Below are 20,808 nucleotides of genomic sequence, written 5' to 3'. Positions count from 1 at the left end.
CGGGGCCCCGCCGGCGCTCTCCTGGGAGAGGCGGGGGAGGAAGGGGGTCGAAGGGGTGCGGCTCATCTCCCCCACCCGGAGATGGGGGGAGGCATCCGGGGCTTCCGCGGCGCTCGGAGCGGGGAGGGCCCGAGGAAAGCGGCGCAGGGTAGAAATCAGGCGGGGTGCCGGGGGGGAGCCCCGCACCTCGGCGAGCGCGCCGCGGCAACAACGGGGGCCAAAATGCTCACGCCTCGGTGGCGAGGGGAGGGAGGGCCGGAGGGAGGAAGGAGGGAGGGAGGGAGGGCAGGCGGGCGGGCGGACGGACGGGAGGGACCCCCCCCACCCCCGCTCCCTCCGCCCCGCCCCCCCCCCCCCCCCCCCCCCCCCTCCGCGTCGCCTGCTCCCCGGCGCGGCGGCAGGACCGCGCCGTGCCCGCGCCCGTGCCCGCGTCCCCGGGCCGGGACCCGGCCCCGCGCGGTTATTGCGTTATTTAATTATCTTCACTTTATTCCTTCAGATGTTTATCAGCTGCTTTGCATATCACGTGGGGGCGAGCGGCCCAATGAGGGCCAGCCTGGCGCGACACTGGCGCGTCAGCCTTGGTCAAGTCCCGGAGATTGAGTATCTCTTTTTTCAGTCTTTGGGGCTTTTAAAAAAGAGCCACTAGTCTCAATGCGGAGCGGGCTATGACAGCCTCCGTGCTCCTCCACCCCCGCTGGATCGAGCCCGTCATGTTCCTCTACGACAACAGCCTGGATGAGATCAATAAGAACATGGACGGGTTTCACGCCGGCAGCAACTTCGCGGCGGCGGCGGCGGCCAACCCCTGCCGCAACCTGATGGCTCACCCCGCGCCCCTGGCCGCCCCCAGCGCCGCCGCCTACACCTCCAGCGAGGCCCCCGCCGCCGGCATGGCCGAGCCCGCTGTCAAGCAGTGCAGCCCCTGCTCGGCCGCCGTGCAGAGCTCCTCCGGCGCCGCGCTGCCCTACGGCTACTTCGGCAGCGGCTACTACCCCTGCCGCATGACCCACCACAACGCCATCAAGTCCTGCGCCCAGCCCGCCTCCACCTTCGCCGACAAGTACATGGACACCTCGGTCTCCGGCGAGGAGTTCACGTCGCGGGCCAAGGAGTTCGCCTTCTACCAGGGCTACGCCGCCGGGCCCTACCAGCCGGTGCCCGGCTATCTGGATATGCCCGTGGTGCCCGCCATCGGCGGGCCCGGCGAGCCGCGCCACGACCCCCTGCTCCCCATGGACAGCTACCAGCCTTGGGCCATCACCAACGGGTGGAATGGGCAAGTGTACTGCCCCAAGGAGCAAAGCCAGCCGCCTCACCTCTGGAAATCCACCCTCCCGGGTAATACACCTGCATGGCTCCCCTTGCTCTCCCCCCCCCCCCCCCCCCCCGCCTCCTCCTCCTCCCCGGCTCGCCCCTCCCGGGTATCCCGTCGGCAGGGCTCCGGGATCACCCCCGGGCTGACACTTCCCCGCCCAGCCCGCTCTCCCCGGCCCCATCCCGCCCCGGTCCGCACATGACCCGGCGCTGCTGGAGCGGCACCGGTGCCGCCCCCTGCCCCCCGCCGGCGCACGGCGCATCCCGCCTCGCCCGCCCGGCCCCGCCGCCGGCACCGGGAGAGGAAACAGCTGAACAGGGCGGCGGGAAGGTCCGCGGTATTATTTTCCGTAAACCCCGGAGCACGCAAGCTGGGTAGATAGCTGCAGCCCAGCACGATTCTCCCCGGAGTCCCTCGCCGGGCTCCGTGGGGTTTGTGGTGATGATTTGTGTGTCTGACAGCAGCGAGCCTTTCCGTGCCGAAAAGTGGCCAGGAAAGAGGAATCCCAAATTCTGAGCCGGGCTTTAGTAGCTAAGCTGGAGCGGGGCAGGCGGAGGAGTGCACTCTGACTCTGACCCCTGCACCGCTTGAAGATGTCCTGAGCGGTTCGAGCCATTTTCTAACGCTTGCCTGCATGGTTTTTCTGTTCCAGACGTCGTTTCGCATCCCCCGGACGCGAACTCGTACAGACGTGGGAGAAAGAAACGAGTGCCTTACACAAAGGTCCAGTTAAAAGAACTCGAAAGGGAATATGCTACAAATAAATTCATAACCAAAGACAAACGGAGGAGGATATCGGCGACTACAAATCTGTCAGAGAGACAGGTCACAATCTGGTTCCAAAACAGAAGGGTCAAAGAGAAAAAAGTGATCAATAAATTGAAGACCACCAGTTAATGGATTAAAAATGGAGAAGCAGCGACTCAAAAGTTTCAGAACTTTTTTTTTCTGTGTTCAGATTAAAATAATTATTAATAATAATTAAAAAGAGAAAAGACAATGAACCTCTTCTTTCAGAACAAGAGATCTGTATCTTTGGAATTATAGCTTTCTTCTTTTTTTTTTTTTTTCTTTTTTTTTTTTTTTTTAATATTGCTGTAGCAAAATGGTTAAAACTGACAGTTCTCCTGAAATCCCAAGCAGCCAGCCAGTATCACTGACAGACTGTAAAGCCCACACGCCCAGCCCCGAGAGATACACTTCCAATTAAGACACGATTTTCTGAGAAACTTGTAAGTACTCCTACGACCTTACTGTTGAGAAGACTCTTCGTGGCCACGGTAGTTAACGCGAGGAGGTCGATGAGGACACATAATCTGGTTTTCTTCCATTGCAATCCAAACTGTATGTTGAATGACTGCTCAGGTAAACCATAGTGAAAAAAAAAAAAAAAAAGTACAATTACTGTATGTTTTTAGGCAATGCATTTAATGTCAAAAAGTAATAATAAACTTCGAAGGTACTGAATAAGGATTTCAGAGACATCAGTAATGAAGGAAGTTCTGTGGAGGATCGATCTTGATAGCAAATTTAAAACATCACAAACTAGTGGGGATAGAAAGGAAATTATTTGCTTGGAGTTGTCTTTCAGTTTTATTTTTTATTTTCAACAGATGACTTCTTGTCATCTGAACTGGGATCTTATTTGTTGGTTATTTGTTTTCTCCTTCAGACCGTACAATAGATACTTTTTAAAGGACTCTGGCTGTTTTAAACCTCAGATAATCTTCAAGAATTAATATCCTGAGTCCCCGGAAATTTTTAAATATTTTAATCTGGGTGGATATAAAAAACGTGAACATTGGCATTTCTTTACAGTAGGAAAAAAAAAAAAAAAAAAACACACCAAAACCAGACCTTCCTGGACAAAAATATCCAAGAACTTTGAACTGAAGTGCATTTTTGCCCAGAAGTGTTTTGATTTATATAATCTATATTTTGATCTATAAGTAATTAGTCGTTTCTCCTTTTTTATTGTCTGTTATGAGGCCGCAGTAGAACCTTTAGGGATTCTTTTTACAGCACCTTTTAATCCAATCAGTTATTTCAACCAGCACATTATTTTGTTTTTATTCACTATAAGAAGCTATCTTGTAAATAAAAAAAAATTTCAGCGCACTGTGAAAATGTACTTGTGCACCCTCATTTTTTTTTTTTTTATATTTCTACTGAAAAATGAAAACCCAAGACGTGTAGATAGGTATAGTAGTATTAATACTGTTAATAAAATAGTCACTGTAATAAAACCTGAAAGAAATACTCTTTATTTTTCCATACCTACGTGCATTTCGAAAGAAAAATACAATGTATCTGTCTTCTAATTGTAATACTGTTGTCTTCCATTATGTAGCTTATGTGTATATGGTGGGTTTTTTTCTGGACAGTGTTTATCTGGGAGCAGGCTTGCCTGAGAAGCAGTTTTCCTAGACTATAAATGTTTCGGTAATGTTAACAGCGGTTTTGCAGCGGGGCTGGGGGCCAGGGGGAGGAAGAGCAGGATGATACCGGTGCAGCGCTGCAGCCCTGGCCGGGAAACGGAGCCCGGCGGCCGGCCCCTGGGAAGGGGGGAAGCTGCCCGGCCTGGCGGTGCCGCGGCGAGAAGGTGGGGGGGCTGCACGGCGATGACAGGACGGGCAAGGCCCGAAACCTTGACCTTGAGGGGAAAAAAAATCCCGATTTGTGACCTTGACTTTTGACAGCTCCCGGCGCCGGCGGCATCCGCGGGCCGACAGCGCCACCTCGTGGCCGACGCCGCGCCGCGCCGCCACTGGCCGCTCCCGCGCAGGCATCCGCGCAGCACCCTCCCCGCGGGTGGGTGCGCACACGCGTGAGACCCGCCGCATGTCCTTTTTTTCATACATATATATATATGCGGGTTTATGTGTGTATATATATATATATATATTTCTGAACTTGCAAGGCAGAACGGGGCGCAGGTTCCGCGCCGCTCGCTCTCTCGCTCTCTCTGGTGGAGACCGACGAGGCTGGGCTGGGGTTGAAAATCGGTGCTCAGACGGTGCCCGGCTGGGGGATGCCGGTGCGGGGCGAGGAGCCGCCGGCCGGCGAGTGTTGTAAGTGACGGACGAGTTTGGTCGGGCACAAAGAATTTTGCTTTCGCCGCCTGTCTCCCGCGGTGGTCTGCAGCTCTAATTAGAGCTGTTGGGAGACCTTTACGGTGCATTTAGAGGGTATCGTATACCGCGCTAGCTGTGCGCTTCTAGCCTTACGTTTCTGAAATTTAAAAGGACCCACCTCTGCAGGGATCAGCGCAGGGCACTTTCCGACCCTCAGATCTGGCTGTAACGCATTCGTGCAATAACTTACATGAAAAGTACCTGCAGGAGCGGGATCTCTTTTCCAGGAGGTTGTGTTGTCGGGGGCTTTGCGGTCCGTGAGGGAATTTAGCCTTCCCGCGGTGTGGGGGCGCGTTATCCTCTCGCAGCTCTCGGGGTGCATAGAGGCCAAGGAGCTCTGTGGTTTCTCAGGCCGCGGGAAACGCGCGGCTGCGGAGCGTGGGAATGTCAGCTGCATCCTTTCGGAGGCCGGTCAGGGATTTTCTGAGGGAGATTTCCCCCGTCCCACTGCGAAAAGAGCCGGGGAGAGGTACATCAGTGGCAGCCGGTTTCCAGGCCTTGCGGTCATGCTGTGCTTTGGGGTGACAGCATGTCCCTGTGAGGTGATGGGGGACAGCCCCTATGACAGCCACCCGGCCTGCTTGTGGCCTGCGACGCCGCGCGAGGGACCGCCGGCAAGGACCCGCGGGCCCAACATCGCCCGAGCGGGCAAGAGCCCATCCCTTACGTGCAGGGCCTTGGGCTGCCCACGGGCTAGGGGAGCCGGGCGGGACCCCCCTTGCCGCTCGGGAGCCAGCAGCCTCCAGGACCCCCGCAGCAGCCCCGCGGCCTGGAGCAGGCAGCAAACCCCCGCGCTGGGTCTGCCGCAGCCGCGGGCAGCAGCTCTTCCCTGTTACACCCTGCACCGAGGTCGGGGGCGGCGGGCTGGCTGCGGCGGCCTGTCTCCCACCGACGGTACCTGCTGTCCGCGGGCAGGCACCCACCGGTCTGCCTCGGCTGCAGGCACCGGCCAGCCGCCCTCCCTCCGTCTCAGTGCAACGCTTTCTCCTGAAGGAGCTAAATTGCCTGGAGAAAGACACTTGTGAGTTACACTTGTTCTTGCTCCGAGTGAATAATTCTATTTATTCCGTTGTATTTCGCAAGCTGTATAATTATTGCGTGAGAAACGCCGCAAACTACATGTATTCTAGGTCGGAGATGAGGGTGATAGGCAGGATTCGAGTCCTCTGTATCTTAGGCAGGATCTTCTATTTTCACGCCATGCCCCAGAGCGGTATAATTCAGGCGCTCCTTGAAAGAAACCCACAGCGAGAATATGGCCGACATTAGCAAAATAACAGATTTAAAAAAAAAAAAAAAAAAAAAAAAAAAAAAGGAAAAAAGAAGAACATAACTTCTAGTCGGAGATAGCGTTTGAAGATTTTGTTTTCACACTGAACTACCTGCCGTTCAAATCTGCTAAGCGGTTCTAGCCTGACCGTGGATTAGCGAATTTAAATTCCCACTACTGTTCAAATAGCTCTGCCGCATATATATTTCACAGAGTAAAAAGGGGAGCGTTCGACTCGCGATCGCTGGCAGGAGTAAGGTAACATTTTGGATCGGACCCCTGCTACCATGTAAGTCAGCGCCGAGGCTCTCGCAGGCTTCAGCGGGAGGAGCAGGTCGTCTTTCCAGGCCCTGCGGCCGAGGGGACTCCCCGGTGGGGGAGCAGGATCAGGCCGCGGCGGAGCTCCCCCTCCCCGCCGGGGTGGCTCCCCCGCACACCCGGGCGTGCGACGGCCGCGACGGCGGCTCCGCGCCCGGTCCCGAGGGGCCGGCGGCTCCTCTTGGACCCGCTGCCTTCTCCTCGGGCCCGCATCGAGGCCTCCCGCTCGGGAAACGTCCCCCGGGAACGAGTGGCTTGGTCAGGTGAGTAAAGGTCGGGAGCTCCGCACCTTCCTCACCGGGGCACCCCTCGAGAGGGGGCTGCGGGGAGCGGCGGTGCCCGGCGGAGCCCTCTGCGCCGCGGCTGTGCGGCGATTAAGGGCACCGAGACGTGGATGTCTGCGGTTTTCCGAGTTGCGAAAGATTCCCTGTCCGCGGGTCTTAGGCGCCCGCCCGCCCCCACCTCCGTCCTCCCGCGTCTCTGCCTCCCCACGGCTGCACCCACGCAGCCCTCCGCGCCCCCATCCCTCCTTCCCTCCGCCGGGGAGAGGTAGCCTCGGAGCGTGCGGGAGAGCGGGGGTGTAGGTGTGTGTGTTCGTGTTATTTATTACCTTCATTTACCGTCCAAAAGCTGTTGGCACATACATTTTCAAGTACAAATTGCTGTTGTATTACATATTCCCTTCTCACCAATCTGCCGCCAGCGTCCTAAAATACATCCCTAATACGTTTTACAAGTAAATATATCACCGGCGAAAATAATTAAGCAACGTGATACATTATTTCACGACGTCCGTCCCTGCACACGGTTCGGAGATAATTATTATTTATATTCCCCGCGTTACCAAGACCGTTTTAAAATGGTAGTGGGGAACTTATTGTGCCTGCCTTGTTGTGTAGAGTTATGTGTGCGAGGAATTTAATTTGCAGACGCCAAAAAACATGTCCCGGAAGAAGGATTTGAAGAGAAAACAAATACAAAATTAAAAACCAAAACGTACACAAACAAAGTAGAGTCTCTACTTTCTCAGCTCACCTAGAAATTAAAATGTTAGGTATACCATTTTGGCGGATGTGCAGAGGGACGCAAGGGACAGAGGGAGACAGTTATTACTGTATATATAGCGTATTTATTGAAACTTTAACGTCAGAGCGATATTTCATTCCCAGTGTAAAACGCAAAACATAATTTAAGACAAAAAAAAAAAAAAAAAAAAAAAAAAAAAAGAGATTAGTTCAGTTTCACTTCAAGTAACTCTTGAGGGATTCGGCGACATATACTTTAATTCGCAGTGTCTGGATACGTTGGTTTAGAATCACCTAATTCTGGGCGCACTTGGTCCCTCAGTTTTGATATTCCAATGGGCAGAAAGTGGCCTTACGTCTTTGATGCGAACGGACAGGTACAGCAAATGTTTTGTATTTTTCCCACCAAAAGAATAATCCGGTTTTTAATCTATCCCCGCCTCGAGATCTTGGCAGTAGCGAAGGTGGTTTGCTATGGGAAATAAACCTTGACAGCAGCGTATTTCCGAAAAAGAATTATAAGTAGCACTGCAGAGCTATATCTTTTTCGGCCGCATTTTGCTCAGAAAGACTCCTGCTTAAAAAGCCTCGCTAGCTGAGATGGCCCCTGAAGCAAACGGGAAAATATGGTGCTCAATATCGAAATGCTCAGAAAATGAAAATTGCATATTGCTCGCAGAGCAGCGACTTTATTCTGTGTTCGTCTGAACGAACGGGTAAGCATCTCGGCCTTTAGCCTATAAATTAAAGTTATTTAAAAAAAAAAAATAGGCTATGGCTTAAATAAAACCCCATTCCTGGTGCATTTCAGCATTCTCCGTGGGCAGCGTTAGCAATAAAACCAAGACAGCGTTTAATACAAAAAAAAATATTGGCAGGCGCTAAAAGGCCGTTCCTTGCCATTCATAACTTTTAGATGCGTTTTAATGCACTTTAATGATGATTTGAAGAGATGCCCTTGCGCATTCTCGGCCGGTAAAAGAGTCTAAAAAGAATAGGGGGGGGACCAGGGGGTGACTTTTCCGCGTGGGCCGGCTGGGACGTGGGCGCCGGCTGGGCCGATACGCCCCGGCCGGGGCCGCAGGGGTCCGGCCGCGGGTGTTTTAACCACGCCGTGAGCCCTTCCCTGCCCCCTGAGCCCCCTCCCCCTCGAATGCAGTTGATTCATGAACTAGGGTACGAAATGCAAATGTTCATTAAGTCTTTCCTCCCTCCCTCCTCCCTCCGGCCTCCCTCCCGCCTCCGCACCCCCCATCCAAAAAAAAAAAAAAAAAAAAAAAGGAATTTTTTTTCCTCCAGTGAATAGCTTCAACATGGCGTGCTGAAAGGCAGAAGCTTTGCCCGTTCCTAGATCTGAACTGTGATTAAACATCCCCAAAGAGAGCATCTCTCTTCCTCCCGCTGCTCCCCCCTCCCTTCCCTCCCCGTAGCGTAGAGGAAAGCGCCCTCTTCTACGTAGGAAAGGTCAAGTCCTACAACGCACAACCCACGGTCATTACTGTACTGTGACCCGGGGTGTACTGGGGAGGAACGGACGGGTGTCCCGTGATCAAAAACACTGGGACTTTTTTTTTTTTTTCTCCTTCTCTTGCGGTGGGAATCTGTGGAATTAGACAGCATTTTAGCCTCCTGCAATCACCTTGTGTGCAAATCGCCATCGGAAATCCTAGGGGACCAGGAGAGACAGAAAGAGAGGAAAAAATAAATAGCAATAATCGTAGTAAGAATAACAGCAATAATCGTCTTTTGCCTGTGATATTGCGGCATTTTGCCTGAAGCTGGCAGGAAGGACGATGTGCCCTAGTGGCTAGATTTCTCTCCGTCTATAGGCAAAACAACACCTAGACCAAAAAAAATATACAAAACCCTAAATGAACAGCAATCCGAGTCACTGAGAGATCAAGAAGGAATGTTTTGTGGACCGGGTATGTTTAATCTGTAAGGGAGGAAACCTAAAAATGTGCAACCCATCCTCATTGATCTGGAGGTCTACAGCCCAGCGCGGGATCCTAGCTGTCAGTCTCCGTGGGGATATATTTTTGCACAGGCGAGAGACTTCTGGATGCTGGGGTAAGATTTTCATGCTCTTCCTGGAAGCCGCTGAATGTTTCTCCTCTCCCCTTGCTCGGTGGTGAATTAAGCAAACAACAGACACCCACTCGGTCCCCCCGCAAAGCCCCCTGCATGACTGGAGCAAAGTCATTTGGAAGGCCTTTGTGGAGGGTTTCCCAGGCCCCCGCTCTCCCTCCAGCCCACCCACCCACCCCGCTCGCTTTCTCCCACGGTGTATGAGGCCGAAGTGGCTCTTCTGCTGCAGGGACCTGGGTGAAGGATGCTGCCTGGGCTGATGTTAATAGAGCCGAAGAGCCCGTTGAGAAAAGTAAGAGTGCTTCTCCTAGCTTGGGTGCTGGCTCCACCTTTCCCAGAGATGCTGCTTCCCGTTCTAGCATAGGTGGAAAGCAAAGAAGGCTCTTGGCAGGGGTGTGGGCCAGGAGAGGCTGGGGTCAGAGCCCAAGACGCGGCCAGACTTGTAGAAAGAGCTGCGGGTTGTTTGTCTCTGTGCTGCGCCGGGTTGTCTTGCAAAGTTGGGTCAGGCTGCCTGCGAAAAGCGGCTCGTGGGTTTTATTCCCAGTTGTTTTATTCCCGTGTGTTTGTCCCTGCAATTGTTTTAATCGTTCAAGAGCCGGGGAGAAAGGTGGACGGCTCTGTGTGGAAGAAAGCAGGGGAAGGATGTTTAACCTGTCTGCTTTTCGCCATTGCATGTGTGTACCCAGAGAGAAAAACGCCAGCAGGGCGTTGTAACCTGCCAGTTGAAATTAATCTGAACTTCGTCGTAATCGCCTTGATTGCAACGCACCGAACAAAGTGGTTTTATTTATTCCCGATCGTACAATTCGGCCTCCCTAGTCAGCTTGGGCGAGGAGTATTAGAAAAGCGGGGTATTTTATGTCTGGTTTTAGCCTTCGACGTGCCCTCGGCTAGGCATGAAAAATGATAGATTTTAATACAAAGAGAGCTTGGACGGGCTTCGTCTGCAGCTAGTGGTTGGTTTATGTTTAAATATGTGAGAGTTTGTAAAATGAAAATACCGTGCTGTATGGACACTTGATGGGAACATAAAACCGAAAGAGAAAGGATGAGCAACCCACACACCGCCTGGTGTGACTCGGGGGGTTTTGCCCAAATTCCCCCGGCCCCTGCGGTGTGGACTCGTTGTGCTGATGCGCCCCAATTTCTGTAAGAAGTGATACTAGTACCGGCCTTTTTTAACAGTCGGGAAAGGGAAATAAGCGGGACCGTGAGCGTGTTTCCACCCCGGCAAAGGCAAGAGCAGCCATATTGGGCTCAGAGGGAGAGCTGTTTTTATGGGTATCTTTGCGTGACACAGGAGAGAAGAAACAAGATGCAGTCCTTGGAGAGCCGGCTGAGCTGTACGGACATACGGTTGCATCCCCAATTGCAGCGCGTATTTTAAGCTCGTGTTAGACAAATAGCTCCCTATAAAGATTACATAACTACAGGTACCTTCATTAAAATGCAATTCCAAAAGTCCATCAAAATATGAAGTTGGGGCTTTGAAGTCATTGATTTGACAGCCCCAGTATAGTGATACTTCCTGTACCCGCCCCCTAAAAGAATCCTTGATGAAGAAATATCTTTACTCGGAGGGTTTCACGATATGTGAAAAAGACTCTCCTATAAAGTTAGCAGTGTGGTACAGTAAAATCTGATGTGTTTCTTGGCGAGTTGGTCAAAATAATAATAATAAAAAATTGAAATACCTTTATAAATCACTGTTAAAATTCAACGTGCATTACAGAGAACCTTATATCCTATAAAATTCAATTTAGCAGAGAATCCCAGTCGATTACTTTGACTTGAATTTCTGTGGCACATTGTGTGGATCTTGGCATCACAGTAACAGTGTAGCTACGACAAGCTTGACTCGGCGTTCAGGCAGTTCACTTTCTGTAGCTTTCTGCTCTTAATCTAGAGGGCACATTATGTATCTTATAACTGGTGTGTTGTTTGCGTTGTGACTTGGTAGGCAGAAAAATACGCGTTTGTCAGAGGCAACACAGTAGAATTTCTTTTTCCTCTCACTGAATATATTTCCCGAATTAACAAATCTAAGGTCAAGTTCAAGGCATCTGTTGTAGCAATGCTTTTAAACGTAAGTCGACATGGGAATGTTTTGGCGGACTTTTTTTTTTTTTTTTTTTTTTTTTTTTTAACGTGCAGGACAGAGCGGCATACCGGGCTGCGGGTGAACTTTGCATGGGAACATCGCCTGAGAGGTGGCCGTCCATAGAGATAACCGCGTCGTTTAATAGCACCGCACTTTCAAGGGATTGCTGGGGGTGTTCCCTAAACCGCTCTGATTAATTCCACATAAAATACATCGACATGAAAGGGGACTGCTACCTGCTTACTACAAACGGCGTTAACGACCCGGTTCTTTGTGGGTCTGGGTGGGAGTCCGTGGAAAGTGCCTGCTTTTCTGTACCGGCGGAATATAACCGGGGAAATTTGCTTTCGCACTCGTTTTAGAGCCCGTCGCTTGGTCTATAAACCCTTCTCCCGCATCTTATTTTTGCCACAAGTCTCTTGCACCTGTACCTGGATAGGCGAGGGAAAAAATTGAATGACTGGATGTGCATTTTCATGTGTTGGGAAAATCTCGCAGAGCGTTCGAGGGGAGAAAAAGAGACGTTTACGGTAGCATCGTCAGTCAATCAATTTCTGATATATTCGGCCGTCTGAGAAAATATCTCCTTAGGTTCCCCTTATTGCCAAACGTGCCCCCACTCTCTTTCAGGAGCGAGCTACGAGCAGTAAATATAAACAAAATTTTTAGAGGGGTTCAGCGCCCCGGAGCCAGGGGTACGCAGGGCTGAAGAACCGGGGGGTGAGGAGGCACGGCGTTCTGAGAAACTCCCTGCGCTTGTGAAGGCGCCGGGAGCCTGTCACAACAACAAATCATCCGGCTGCAAAAGGGCAAGAAAATAGTTGTCGAAAAAAAAAAAGAAGTTATCTGTCTAGAAGAAGCTTCCCGTTTTGAAAAAAAAGTCCTCGATATTTGGGTTTTGTTGCAGCTTTCGGAGTCAGGGTCTGCCTTCAGACAGAGCCTTCGAATGTTCATCAGCGCAAAGGGATTCAAAATATCATAGTTGGTCGCTAACGACGGGTAGTTCTCTGTAGGTCCGTAGCCGTTTAATCCTAATGGTCAAACTAAACGGGAGGGTTGCCAGGGGGAAAAGACCAGCCACCCCCTAAAGCTTTTCCATCTCCGCGACTTAAAAAGACAGAGAGGGCGACAGAAGAAAGGATTTCTGTAATTGATATTGAAAATCAGTCTAAAATATTTTATGCCCAGACGAGCGCAGCCTTTCTAGATGTTCAAGCCTCTGAAATAACGTAGTCCGGTTAAATGCAACAGCAAAAAATGTCAGAATAACCTTGACTTGATTCCTGATTACAACTGCCCTTTGTTTTTACACGTATTCTGCAGTTACCTAGCAAAATCACAACCATACCGCTTCAGGTTTTGGACAACAAATAGTCTGTCTGATATTACAGCACGGGGCTTCCATCTCGCCGACACAAAAATTAACCTGTTATTTAAATTGTGTGAAAAGGTCTTAGCTAACTATTGTAACGCTACCTTCTGTTGTAATGTTAAAAGAACATACCTAGGTTGTTTGGTGGTTTGTTTTTATTTTTTTTCAAAAAAAAAAAAGACCAAAAAAAAAGAAAAGAAAAAAAATGCTCTATGTATAGCTCCTCTCCGTAACGGACAAAAAGGCAAACAGAAAAGAAGAGGTCCCAGTTAAGAACTTCTGAGCCCGAAATATTTTAAATCCAAACAAGAAGCACGCTTTTCTGAAGCTGCATTCCTGGCAAATTTTGCGAAGAATTATCGCCTTCTGGCCTTATTTTCATTGGAAAAGGTGGGAAGGGGTTGCGCTTTTCGTTGGCAACAACGTAGAGAATTCCCTAATATTACGTTTTTCTAATAAGCCTTTGTAGCCTGTAATCATCCCGCAAATTTACAAAACACTGTCCCAATTCCTGAGACATTTTCTCCCGCCCCAGCCATAACACCCCTCACCCTTCTTATGCGAGAGGAGTAGCAGCGACTGAAGGGAGAGACCGTGTAATATTTTAATTAGCTCCTCTTGACGCAAATTCCTTTTAGCACACGTTTCTCCTGTTAATTACAGGCACCCACCCTACTGGCAAGGTAAATGGTCGACTTTACTTTTTTTTTCAAGCAAAACCCGGTACAAAAAGACAACAGTTTAGATACTATAGAACTTGACCTTTTGGAGACGAGCGGTAGTAAGTTAAACAGTTCCCTTTGCACGCCATCTGTATATATAAAAGCTAGGCTATCGAGGCGTCTCAGCTTTGTTTATATTCCTCCAAAGAAGAGATGTAGCTTTTTTTCCTTGCTTTGTTTAGCTTAGCTATGGGTAAATGTGCTCACAGTCTCCCCACCTCTTGGCCACGCTTGTCCTTTGCAAAAATGTCCTGCAGCCAGAGCTCCCAAATTCAGGGCGGTTTTACCCTCTCTAATCCGGCCGAAATACATGGGAAGGCGTAACGAATGCATTTTGCTTCTCCAAACGAAATGCCTGCCTTTGTTTATGTTGTTTTCAGCGAGGTTAGAGAGGGGAAGGCTCGATTTTCCCCCTTCCTCAACGCGGAAGTCCCAATTACTGTATTAAAAGAGCAATTCAACGTTAGACCAAATAATCAACATTGATAATTGTGCTGAACACAGCAACTTAACAGCAGGCTCCCTGCAATTACCCACAGATTCCGGGGCTTTAAGCGTACATTATCTCTGTTTCACTTAGCAGCAAATAAAGCAGAGAACAGTCTGTGCCTTGGGTGTCTACTCGCTCCCAGACGAGCTGCGCCCCTCGCAGCCTTCCCCATCGCCCTCCCCGCTTGTTCTGCAGGAGGAACCGGGAGGCGGTTTGGGGTCCCCTTGCTTTGCAAACCCGCTTGAAGAAACAGGCTGCTTGGTTTGGGGAGCCGGGGGAGGGGGTATGACAGGTCGAGCGATTCGAAAGTAGGCATCGGGGCTGCACGTGTGCGCGCTGTGCAAGCACACATACGCCCAGCCACACGCACACCCACGCACAGGCACACACACGCCTATTTCCAGTTGCCTTCTCGCCCTTCTTGCCTTAATTTCCCTTTGTTTCCCAGAGGCAGCCCCGACCTCTGGCACGGCGGAGCCTCGCACGGCGCCAGAGCCGCGGCTGCAGAGAGGAACGGGAAAGGACCCCATACAAACCTGTGTCAGCTCTGCTCCCCATTTCTAGCCCCAAGGTTTGAAATTTATTGAAATGCAAGAGGGGGGCTGTAGTGAGTCCGAGAAGGTAGCGTCTCGCGATTAAGCGCTGGGCAGCTCTGTCATGTCTGCTCTGACACAAGCTGAAGTTGACTGCCAAAGTGCTATAAAACCGCAGGTCAGTCTAGAACTGTTTTCGGTTCTCCTAGACGCGCCGTGTTCAATTATAGCCTTAAAAGCCCTAATACAAGTGCAAGAATTTGTTTGCCATCACACAGAGGCGGGGCGAGGCTCTGCAATGGTGGCGCCTTTGTTATCTCAAAGTCACTGAAATCCTTATACATTCCTTTTTGTTTGAAGGGAGGGGTGTCTGCATGTGTGCAGGGTGTGGGGAGAGGTTTTTCGTCGACGGAATTGAAGGGGGGGGGCGGACACAGGGAAAATAAACAGGGCTCAGATACCAAAAGAGGGCTTCCGACCCCCCAACCCCACCCCCCGCAAAAGCTAGCGGGGAAGGTAAATGCTAGAAAAAGTATAGCTTTAAGGAAAAAGCCAACCAGAGCTTTTGCACTCCCAACCCCAAATTAAAAATAAAAATAAAAATTTTAAAAAAAAAAAGAGTAAAAAAAAAAAAAAAAGAGAGACGGAAAACCCCCAAACCCTTTTACAATCCCTAAACGACACTGCAGTCTTCTGCTAGCGGTTTTGACGACATGCAATCTCCTTCCATCCACTTTCTAGCAAATATGTCAAGCTGGAAGATTAATTCATTAATTTCAAGTTCAGCTCTCAGACATGCAATAAGCGTAAGAAGTTCTTGCAGCAAACCAAAATAAAGAGTTCATTACAGGGATACGTCCAGAGCATTTGATTTGTGAACGGTAACCCTTGTAAAATAAGAAAAAGGCATATAAACATTAATGCTAATAAATTAGTTTACTCCACTACAAAGTAATTACTTGATAATATTGAATTTACAGCTTGAATTCAAACGCAATAGTTAACTATAATGTAGGGAAAATACATAATGAGAATATTTTCTCTGTGCGCAACATGATTAGATTTGTTATTGAGTCAGTTACGATAAGCTAAGCAATAAATAAACAAATCGATGTTGACATTTAAATACGGAAGATCTCCAGAATTTACTAGAGAACTTTCTCCGGATATATAAATACTTCCACAGCACCGCAGAGGAAAAGGGGGGAAAATCCAAATATTCTTTCCCTAACATTTACGTTTCCCTCCCATTAGCCTCCAAAGTCCACGGGGGCACGGATCTTGAACTACGTCTGATTTCCTAAGAGCACCGACTTCACAATACTCTTTTGCCGTTCTGTTTTTCTATTTTGATGAAATCCAGCCGGAACCCAAATATTTCTTTTCTGAAATTGAGCATCAGAATAGCAAAAAAATATTTTTTCCGAGAGCCTTGGGATGTCCGTGCCTCAAAAGGTGCTGTATTCTTTGGCGTATTTCTCTGTTTTCTTTGGCTCTGCTCATTCGGTGGGGTGTGCATTTTTATTGGCAGAGAAGTATTTTTTAGTCTCTGCCCTGTACAATCCGCTTTCTATATCATCCCTTTCATGCAACAATAGTAAAAGTTTAACCACGTTTTTAAAATAGGTCTCCCTGGGTCTCAGCCTTCAGCGACGGTACGAGGCAAAAAGGAAAGTATCTCGGTACGGCAAGTTTGTTCCTAGGGGTTAACAGTATGTCAAATAATTTTAACTAGGCTTCTGGCAATTAAACTCGGAGTATTTGTCAAGCCGGAGTAGCCCAACATCCACTGGTTTTCCAAGTATTTAGCGGCAGCGTTGAGGCGGAGAGATCAGCAAACCCCCTTTAGCTCCGTGGTCTGCAATTTAAAGGGCTTTCTGGCGTTGCGAATGAGGCAAGGGACGGTTTGGAGGGGGTGAGGAGGGAGAACCTGCGTCCTGGGAACTCGACGTTGTTAACTACCTCCAGTAAAGCTTGGCTGAAGCCGCACGGGGTATTTGAGGTTAATATGTAAGTAAGGGAAGGAAGACACTAAGCGCTTCGGAAGTGAACATGAATGCAAGCATGTAATCTATTCACCATGAAAATCAGTACAGACTTGACCCTGGCACATTCTTCCTAGTAGCGTTTCCAGAAAAACCCTGCGGGGCGAGGGCGCATTTTTTGTTGTTTTTTTTTTTGCCCCCCCCCCCCTTTTTTCTTTTTTTTCCCGGGGAGGGGGGAAAGCCCAATCCGAACCAAAACAAACTAAAAAAAAAAAAAAAAAAAAAAAAAAATTAAACACACCAAAAAAAATCAAACCCCGGCCAGTTTCTTCAGGAGCGTTTCCTGCTCGGAAGCAGCTTCCCAGAAGAAACCGTGCCTGCATCTCTCCTGTGCCCTCCTTCTCGGAGCCTGCCAGCGAGCCGCCGACCGCCCCAGCGAGCCCACGAACAAACGGAAAGGTCTCACCTAACCCTGGGGGGTGGCTAAGCCTCTCTACTCCAGAGCCATTGGGTGCCACGGGCCGGGCGGCTCAGTGCGGGGCTGTGGCGAGGCGGCTTTGTGTGTGTGTGTCCCCCCCCGCCCCGGGCTACCCCCCGGCCAACCTGCGCTCGGCTCGCCCTTAGGCGCTGGCGACGAGCTGTTGCTTCCCCCCGCGATGGCCACAAAGGGAGCGGGGCCCGGACCCGCCGCTCGTCAATGTCAACGTCGGGCCACGTGACCGCACCTCCCTGCCGCCGCCGGGGAGAGCTTTCCACGTCAGCTTACGTCTCCCCATCTCTTACTTCACGGATCTGCTTCAAAGAGGCAGCTGCGTTAGAGAATCATGTTAAGCTCAGCTAATGCGGAGAAGCCGAGGTAGCCCTAATGATGGATTTTGATGAGCGTGTTCCTTGTTCCTCTAACATGTATTTGCCAAGTTGTACTTACTACGTCTCGGGTCCTGATTTTTCCAGCCTCCCTTCTTTTTTGCCCCAGACCCCGTCTTCTCGCCCTATGACATACTCCTACTCCTCCAACCTACCCCAGGTCCAACCTGTGAGAGAAGTTACCTTCAGGGAATATGCCATTGATCCCTCCAGTAAATGGCACCCCAGGAACAATCTGCCCCACTGCTACTCCGCAGAGGAGATCATGCACAGAGACTGCCTGCCTGCCACCAACACTGCTAGCATGGGCGAGATGTTCGGCAAAAACACAGCGAACGTCTACCACCCCACCACCAACGTCTCCTCCAATTTCTATAGCACGGTGGGCCGGAACGGGGTCCTACCCCAGGCTTTCGACCAGTTTTTCGAGACGGCTTATGGCACGGCGGAAAACCTGGCCTCGGCGGACTACCCGGTAGACAAGAGTGGCGAGAAGGCGCCCGCGGCCGCCGGGGCGGCGGCGGCGGCAACTTCAAGTTCGGAGGGCGGCTGCGGCAGGGCGGCGGCGGCGGCGGAGAAGGAGAGGCGGAGGCGGCCGGAGAGCAGCAGCAGCCCCGAGTCATCTTCCGGCAACAATGAGGAGAAATCCGGCAGCTCCAGTACGTATAAAGGCAGCGCCCGAGCGCTTTTCGGAAAGGCAGCTTGAAATCTAGCGCACCGCCGCTGTTAAATTTTTATATGCTGTTTTATAAGCATATAAGGTTTATGAAGGGCCTTTAGATTTCCCCCAACAAAACTTTGTTATAAAAGGCGAGATCACGTGTTTAGTGCTGAAATTGGCCGTGAAATACCCACCGGGCAATGGATGCCTTAAAAAATTTTTTTCTTTCTCCTTCCTCTTTTTTTTTTTTTTTTTTTTTTTTTAAATAATAATAAAAAAGAGCTCTGTGGTCAACTCTCGAAAATATAATAACGTACGTTCGGTGCCTGTAAATTCGGCAAAAAAAAAAAAAAAAATAGAGATCCTGACTCCTTTGATATCAATGTAATCCAGTGATTTTATAAAAGCCATGTGTTGCACCAGAAGTCTAGTTAGGAGCTGAATTCAAAGCCTTCGCCGTTTTAACGATTGCACTAGAATAACGTTTAACAGATAAAGTAGCCGCCTGAACTGTAGCAATATATTAAAAGAAACAAATTAACCTAAAGCTGGCCTTTTTGTCTAAAGGAAGCCATTTTACTAAGGCACTGTGGCAATTACGTGTTGCCTTCTGTCCAACAGTTTGTTACTTACAATTGTTATTCAATCTGTCAAAGTCTGATTTTTTTATGTGGGCTTTTTAAAAGGCAAAGCTAGTATGCGGCTCGGGGAAAAAATACCTCGACAATGAACTGTACCAGAAAAGGAAGTTTTTAAAGGGATAGCAGCTACGTTTAGTATAAAGATCTCCTGAACCTTGAAACCTTTTATATTCTGCTTAATGAACTTTAAAACCGTAATGGCTAATCGAGAGGAGAATACCACGATGCTGTGGGGAGCGCACTTTAAAGATGCCGGCTGGGGGAGAATGAGGCGCCGCAGCCCTGGGCTCAGGGGCTTTCCCTCTGCTGGGGACGCAGAGCCGGGATTAGCCTCGGGAATGAGGGCAGATCCGTGCGGGGCCGGGCTCGGGGAGGGCTGGGCGCGGGGTCCCCCTGCCCGATGCCGCGCTGCCTGCTGCAGGCAGCCAGGTGACGGCTGCTCCCCGGGCAGCTCCGTGTGCGTGGCGCCCGGCCGGAGCAGCCTACAAAGACTTTCCTCCCGCTCGTGAAATCCACAGGAACCCCCCGCCACCACCCCCTTCCTCCGGCCGCCCTCCCCGCGCAGGCAGCGAGGCCGGATCCCCGCGTCTCGGCGGGGGTTTCGCCCTGCCCGGGGCCGCGGCGCTGCGGGAGCCGGCGGGTCCCGGCCGGTCCCGGCGGGTGCCGGTCCCAGGCTGCCCGCACCCGCCAAGGCAGAGTGCTGGCGCCCAGCCTCGGACCTGCCAACGCCGGCCCCGGAGCGTGCAAAACGCGTCTTTTCCATATTAATGTGTTTTTTTTTTTTTTTCCCGAGTGTGTGTGTCCCCCTCCTCAGCCCCCGCCGCCGGCCACCGCCGAGTCTCAAACGCTTCTGCCTTTTTTCGCTCCACAGGTGGACAACGTACCCGTAAAAAGAGATGCCCATACACCAAATATCAGATTAGAGAGTTAGAAAGGGAATTCTTCTTCAGTGTCTACATAAACAAAGAGAAACGCCTCCAGCTCTCCCGAATGCTCAATCTGACCGACCGCCAAGTGAAAATATGGTTTCAGAACAGAAGAATGAAAGAAAAAAAAATTAACAGGGACCGATTACAATATTACTCAGCTAATCCACTACTTTAAAACTCATAGCGTTTTTCAAGACGAGATTAAATTCAGATTTCGCCCTTGACAAGGTCAAGCCACGGGGTTACATGGAGGAAGGAGGTGTGTATCTGACGGGACTAGAAGAATCCAAGGGTTTACATACATGTAAAATCTACTTGGAACTCCACTGATGATTTTTATATATATATATATATATATATATATATTTACATACCAACTGGAATCGATTTGATTTTGACACACATGGCATCCATTTCTAAACGTGCACGCCACCTCTGAGTGCAAAATCCATACCTCTTACCTTTCCAGGCACTGCGGCTCACCCTGCTACCACTTTCGGCAGGCACAGGCGGGGACGGCACCTCTCCGTCCCCGGACTCGCCCACCCCCGGCCCTCTTTCGCCCCTGTGCTGCTGCGGAACAGCTGTCTGGAGATGGCCAGGTCGAGCTCACCCAACCAGGACCACTGCAGAATAGAAACTCTGAGGAATCATCTTTTGTCCTTCCTTAGCGGAAAATGGCTAGGTTAGAGGCAGTGCTCCACTGCCCATGGCTTTGAAAGGAGAATATAAGGGGGACACACACACACAGAATTAAAGGGAGGGGGGATGACATGCCTACACCTTCATGAGGCCAACCGCGAGCAGTTGTAATATGGATGTAGTGATGGGTATGATAGTGTTTCCTTTGGGGCTGTGGGGAGGGAGTGGGTAAGGGGAAGAGAGAGAACTAAATGAAAGAATTATTTACATTTTAAAATCAGGTATAAATTCGCCATATATCGTAAAGAAACAATCAATTAAAAAAATTTAGCAAATTTTAATTAGCTCTCGTTTTATTTATGACAACTGACTATGCGTTGCCATCTTTTTAGAGACAAATCATATTTAAATACTAAAAATAAAATGGGGAAGAAAAAAAAAGTGTGAATTTCAACGTTTTAAAAGAAACAGCTCCATAAAGGAAACTAACCTTCTGGCTTCTGGCTCGCAAACTTTCTTCAGGAAATACCTGTGGAGAACGACAGTTTAGCAAATACCACACAACACTTAATTGAAACTTGGAGTTGTGCAATGCACTGACATTGGATCATTAAAATAACTCGATCGCATGTTAGCTTAAAGGTGACTAGTGAAGAGTTTAAACAGAAGCCAAACAATGTAAATATGGTGATTTTGTTGTTGTCTACTTTAA

At 49.9% G+C, this 20,808-nt stretch overlaps 2 protein-coding genes across 2 annotated transcripts; both read left to right on the top strand.

The window, feature by feature from the left end:
* Positions 1-668: 668 nt before the first annotated feature.
* HOXA13 (homeobox A13) lies at positions 669-2,215 on the top strand. Its single transcript, XM_086468215.1, has 2 exons — positions 669-1,341; positions 1,971-2,215. The coding sequence occupies exons 1-2, from the start codon at positions 669-671 to the stop codon at positions 2,213-2,215; spliced, it is 918 nt and encodes a 305-aa protein (XP_086324341.1).
* A 15,006-nt stretch (positions 2,216-17,221) lies between these two features.
* Positions 17,222-19,629, top strand: HOXA11 (homeobox A11). Its single transcript, XM_086468101.1, has 2 exons — positions 17,222-17,882; positions 19,397-19,629. Exons 1-2 carry the CDS (start codon positions 17,222-17,224, stop codon positions 19,627-19,629), a joined length of 894 nt encoding a protein of 297 aa, XP_086324227.1.
* Positions 19,630-20,808: the final 1,179 nt, after the last annotated feature.

The sequence above is a fragment of the Leptosomus discolor genome, chromosome 7 (genome assembly GCF_034619465.1).
Source record: "Leptosomus discolor isolate bLepDis1 chromosome 7, bLepDis1.hap2, whole genome shotgun sequence".
Taxonomy (NCBI): domain Eukaryota; kingdom Metazoa; phylum Chordata; class Aves; order Leptosomiformes; family Leptosomidae; genus Leptosomus; species Leptosomus discolor.
The sequence above is the reverse complement of the archived record's forward strand: the minus strand, read 5'-3'. Positions and strand labels throughout refer to the sequence as shown.